General features: G+C 33.1%; 1 protein-coding gene across 1 annotated transcript in view; it reads left to right on the forward strand.

The window, feature by feature from the left end:
- Arl6 (ADP ribosylation factor like GTPase 6) overlaps positions 1 to 4,139 on the forward strand; it is a 30,974-nt gene extending 26,835 nt beyond the window's left edge. The window contains exon 8 of the mRNA XM_042677022.1: positions 3,631 to 4,139. Coding sequence (XP_042532956.1) covers positions 3,631 to 3,656 — 26 coding nt within the window. The 3' untranslated portion in view covers positions 3,657 to 4,139. The remainder of the gene's footprint in view (positions 1 to 3,630) is intronic.
- The last annotated feature ends 1,861 nt before the right edge of the window (positions 4,140 to 6,000 follow it).

Below are 6,000 nucleotides of genomic sequence, written 5' to 3' on the forward strand. Positions count from 1 at the left end.
ATATATGCATATATACATGTGTACAAATAGTGTGTCTTTGCCATCCTGTTTACATCACACTAGTTATAGGTGGGAACAGGTCTGGTAGATCACTATATCAAGGAATAAATTAAGATGCATAGTTTTTCTTGACGTTACAATGTGTGCAGCCATAGGAACTGCTTGAAACACAAAACAATAGTCAGGTGTTAATGAAGCCATTTTTTATATGCCCTTACTATAGAGTCTAGATGGTCAGGTCAAAAGTTTTCAATTTTAAGTAGAATGATTAGTGATCATTTCTATTAGAAATCTCCCCACTCTGATGAAAAGGGTGAATTACAGGGTATAAATTCTAATTATATTCTTGTGGTTATAAATTCTAATTTCTTTTATCATTAGCCTTTTGATACATGGTTTGTGTGACTTTTTTTCCTTCCCTCTCTTCTGCACTCTGTAAAAACCACAGCAGAAATGTATGCTATAGCACATTATAATGGGTGTAAAAGTAGCTTGCCTGCCAAGACCAAGTGTATATTGCATAAACAGTGGGAAATGTAGTGTTCTCATTAATTACAAAGCCTGTCTTATTTTTGTCTCTTGTATTTATGCAGTCATGAAACTTAACACTAACCTGTCAAGAATATTCTAGTTTTATTGTTCTCAGAATAACTAGTGGCATTTTACTGTGAACTCTCAAACTTAGTTTCTTAGACTGTGGTTAAAAGGTCAAATTTAAGGATTCGATTCCTATTAGAAACTGATAGTTATAGAGGAAAATTCCAGGGAAGATACCAGAAGCATATTTTTAGCCCTAATTTCTTATCCACAAGGGCCTAACCTTACCATAGGATAGAAATTGTATTTACTGAAAATAATTTGATAGTCATCTAGATTTTTTTTCCTGGTTTTATTTATGTATGCCAGTTAGGCCACTAGGTGTCAGTAACGATCCAATCACAGTACCAATTCCAACTCTTGGTTAGAAATTCTTATTTCTTTTCTGGTCCATTATATGTTTTACCTGACAAGACTTTATAAAAACACATTGTAGGAAACAATTCTGTTATTGCTATTTTTTACACTGTGTTACCTTCACACCTGTCTTCTGCAATAAGTATTACCATTTCTGTTTTCTATAAGCAAACCGGAAATATATAGCACAATGAACTGGGCTTTGGAATCCATTGTATTTATTCCACTACTTAATCGATTGATGAGCTTTTCTATTAGTTACAATGTCTTAGTATCTTCTGAGGATAATTTTCTTCATCTGTAAGAATAAAAAATAAATTTTGTAAAGTATTGTGTAGATTACTGTATTTAAAGTACCTAGCATAGAAAGTAACCAATAAATGTTTAACTTACTCTCTTATGACTATGTAACAGTAACAGAAACTAAGCACATAGGTAGAAAATTGTAAAAATGGATCTTGATTTCAGATAGATGATCCTTTGTTGATAGAAGACCATAATCTTCATTCTAAGGCTCCCAATTATTTTTTTTAAAAAAGGGATAAAAAATTACCTTGCAAAATAAATGTAAGAGACTGATATACATGTTGTTTAACTCATTAGTCAAGAAGTTTGTGTAAATGTAACTAAAAGATGTTCTGACCTTATACCTGTTCATTTTGCTTTTAGAATCATGAAATTTCCTAGATGCTAAACAAGAAGACCTCTGGTTTATTTAAACCAATATAACCTTACTATTTTTCAATTTAAGATTGAAAACTTTCTTGTGAAATATTAAACAGCACATATAATGTCTGTTTCTATTCTATTTTAAAATGAACCCAACAGTCACATATGTATATATATACATATAGATGTATATGTTACATGTATATATGTGTATATATATATTATATACATATAGCTCCAAGACATCTTAACTAGACCGTGAGGTGTTCCTTTTTTTTAATCATTAGTGAATATAGAGAAGTCATTTTAAAACTTGAAAATTTTCAAGCTCTGAAACTATATCATATTATAGCATGCAAAGTTTGATAATGCCTCCAGATTTTAAATGTTTTGTTTGTTTTGTTTTTGTGGTGCTAGGCATCAACTCCAGAGCCTCCCATCACACAGCCACTTTTTCTAAACTCCACCTTCAGCCCTCTTCCAGATTTAAATACTGAATCTTCATATACTATGCATATGGATATTCCATTTAAAAGAGTGTTGAACACATATCCTAATTTTATCCCTTCTTTAAATATCACTAATACAAAAATACTGTGCCTACCTACATGGGCATAAAGAATGAAAATAATGTGATTTCCAACCAAATTTTGGAACCTGGGTATCTGATGGATGTTAACTGACATAACAAGTCTCATAAGGCTGAATCCTAATGGCAGCTAGAACACTAAAGGAAGCTAGGACATAGCCTGACTCTGCAGCTGCTGGATCTCAAAGGCTCAGAGAATGGTAGTAATGGAAGAATAACTATGAAGAAAAAGCTGATGAGAGTGGATGATATTTGTACAATCTGCCCCTCCAACAAGTTTGAAGTCTTAATCTCTGCAAAAAGTCAAACATACTCTCTCTGATTTGGAAAGTACCAGGCACAAATGAGGTGAAAATGAAGGCTGAAATTTTGTATATGAAACATTTTGATTCTCTTCTATGTTCCACTTATTCCAGAAGACATGAGCAGTAGGCAGAGCATAGGAAGAGTTATCTCTGAGGAGTCAGACTAAGTTAAGAGGAAATACCTAAAGGTATTACTATTGGAGATTTCCAAAGATATAGCCAGACACACTAGAATGAGGACCAAACATGACAGTCATCATATACATTTCCAAATTCTAGTCAATCTTTTTAGTGTTTGCTCATGAAAAGATAACAAAAGATCTTTATTTGAGTATAAAAACATGAAATAGGGAAATGTAAGTAACAAGAAAAACAGAAAAGATAGGATTTAACTATTAGAAATTATCCTCAAAGAGATGAGAAGATGACATTTTCATGAACAAAATCAGTTATTACTGAAAATGAACAAGAACAAAAAAGGGCTTTTGGAAATTTAAAATAGTAAAATGGAAAACAATTTTAAAAAACGAAAACAGAGCCACTTTCCCTAAAAGTAGAAAAGAGGGACATAGGAAGTTGGAATGAAAAGAAGGTATGGATCTTATTAAGAAAGTCAAGATAGCCAGAGAAAACAGAGGGTAGCAAATCATCAAATATTATTAACAAAATTGAATCATTATTCAGTTGAAAGGAATCTTTGAGAGGCTAATTCAGTAGAAGAAAAATTCCCCAAAGCAAGGTATACCATTGTTAAACTCAACACAGATGACAATGAAAATTCTACAAGCTTTCTGAGAAAAACTACAGTACACTGTGGCTCAAGTGGTAGAGTGCTTAGGGACAGCACCCAAGCCCTGAGTTGAAGCTTCAGGACTGGCAATAATAAATAAAAATAAAAGGGAGGAAAGATGAAACAGGGACTGCTATTTTCCATTCATAATTCTTGAATTATCTTCATGTACAACTTTGACTAAAAAAATTAGAGCTCTACTATTGTGCTTTAAAACCAAAACATGTATTCATTGAATTTTGCCTTGTCACATTTGATTTGTCTTGCTTCAGAAAATAGATTTTGCCTTGCAGAGACTGATAATTGTGTTTTTTGTTTATCAGATCAGATCCAGGCTGTGAAGACGTGAAAAGATAGTCTTTGGAAACTTCAACAGTTAATTCAAATGATGTAGCTAAGGAAAACAGAATATTTTGATTTTTTAAGTTGTATGTACACTGAAAAATACTTTATAACATTCTGCTTGTCTGTGTGGACTCTGAATGAGCTATTTAAGATCACAGGGCTTGCTGTTTGCTAATCTGGCCATTAATTTCATGAACACATATATCCCTTCAAAAAGGACTCCCTAGAATTACCAGCTTCTTGGTAATTGATTTAGTTGTAATTAAAATGTTTAAAAGCCAGAGTTATAAGTCATCTTAATAGCCTATCATGATTTATAATAGTTTTAATGTATTTTTAATTGTCTGTTTAAAATTTCATTTATAATATGACTTTATAGTGTGAATTGTGCAACAGAACTTAAATATTTATAAGGGACTACGGGTAGTTAATATATTTTAATTTTTTTACTATCTGTCATTATCAATAAAACAAAAACTGCAGCATACCAACTAGTATGTTTGTTTTGTTCATGCTGAAAATAATAATGCTGTGGTAATATGATATTTTACTGTCAAGCATGTGTAAATGATCCATGGCCAAGTTCAAATGAATTTATCAGTGAATACCAAACATCTCTACACCTCTTAGTCAGGCCTCATCCTAGGCAATGATGTTAAAGATATATACCTTCATAGAAATTAAAATTTAATGAGAAATACTTTATGAACATTTATGCATGATAAATAATTTTACTTATGGGCTGAAGGAAAGTATTATGCATTTTCATCTGGGGTATTTATAACTGATGTATTCCTTTTTTTTTTTTCTTTACAATTCCTCTTTGCTTGTCACCTCTTTGTTACTGTGGTAAGTGATATGAGATAAGGAAGAAGAGTTTATTATAAGTCAAATTTTAGAGGTTTCAATTATGCCCAGCTTATTGTTTTGGGGCCTGTGGCAGAGCAATCCATCATGGCTAGAACATGTGGAGCCACTCACCTCATAGCAGCTAAGAAGCAGAGGGAAAGAGGAGGTATGAAGGGACTGGCGTATTATTGTCCATCCGGGAACACATTGCCAATGACCTAACTTGGACCCACTAAGCTCCAGTTTGTAACAGAGTTTCACAAGAGCCTTCATTTAGCACATGGATTTTTTAGAGTTACATTCTGTTGCTTGTCAGAAGTTGTGTCTAATTCCAGGACTAATCAGCATGGAAACTTCTAGCAAGTAAGAAAGGGCTCAAGGAATGGTGTAGAAATGAAAGCCCTTTAACTTGTCACACAGGATATTTTAAACATGAATAAAGATAGTAATGGATATAATTCATTGAATAAAGTAAGAATTTGTCCTATGGTACAAGTAAGCAAATAAATGGCTAGATAACAGAATACCTACAAATGTAGAAAGATTAAAAAAGCACCATTCATTCTAGAAATATTCAATGATGAATAATGATGAAATTATGTCATTGAATAAGAAGATTGCATACTTTTAGACTCCCTTCTTGCAACATAGTTACTATTATAGAAAGAGAAAAATAACAACAGAGAATGCTTGTGGACACCATCTTAAGCAATCCAAATTATATCATTTATAATGGGATATAGCGGGAAATGATATGCCACTCAGCACAGTGAAAAGAAAATAGCATTACTTTTTTTGATGTTTTTCCAAAATGTATAGCCTAAATCTGACCATATGGAAACACTCAAAAACTCTGGCCTACAACATTAAGTCATGTAAAAATTGAGGAGTTTTTACCAAAATAAAGGAAATTAATAAAGCATAGTAACTAAACATGATACATGCTTCTGGAGTGGAGTGCTTTGCAAAACAAACAATAATAATAATAATAATGCCAAAATGAATGGGCATGAGGATTAGATAGTACACAGATCAGCATCACTGTTGATTTTGGGAATTGTATCAAGATTTAGGGGGCTGGGAAGGTGGCTTAGTGGAAGAGCGCTTGCCTTGCATGCTTGAGGCCCTGGGTTCGATTCCTCAGCACCACGTAAGCAGAAAAAAAAAGCGGGAAGTGGCATCGTGGCTCAAGTGGTAGAGTGCTAGCCTTGAGCTGAAGAGCTGAGGGACATCACCCAGGCCCAGAGTTCAGGCCCCATGACCGGACCCTTCCCCCGGATCATTTAGGATTTTAGGGGAATAATCCTGCTTGTAAGAGTTATACATCAAGGGTCTCACATGAAATGGTAATAAAATACTTTGTCCTACTTTTGCAATATCTCAATGTTTGAAATAAGTTGAAAATGAATATTATGTTACAAAAAGTATGTGAAATAGCACTATAGACTAATTTCATTTTATGCATTATGCAACAATTATATTATAGACCTGATAAATGT

This window comes from Dipodomys spectabilis, unplaced genomic scaffold, assembly GCF_019054845.1.
Source record: "Dipodomys spectabilis isolate Male_0828 unplaced genomic scaffold, ASM1905484v1 ptg000032l, whole genome shotgun sequence".
NCBI classification, from domain to species: Eukaryota; Metazoa; Chordata; class Mammalia; order Rodentia; family Heteromyidae; genus Dipodomys; species Dipodomys spectabilis.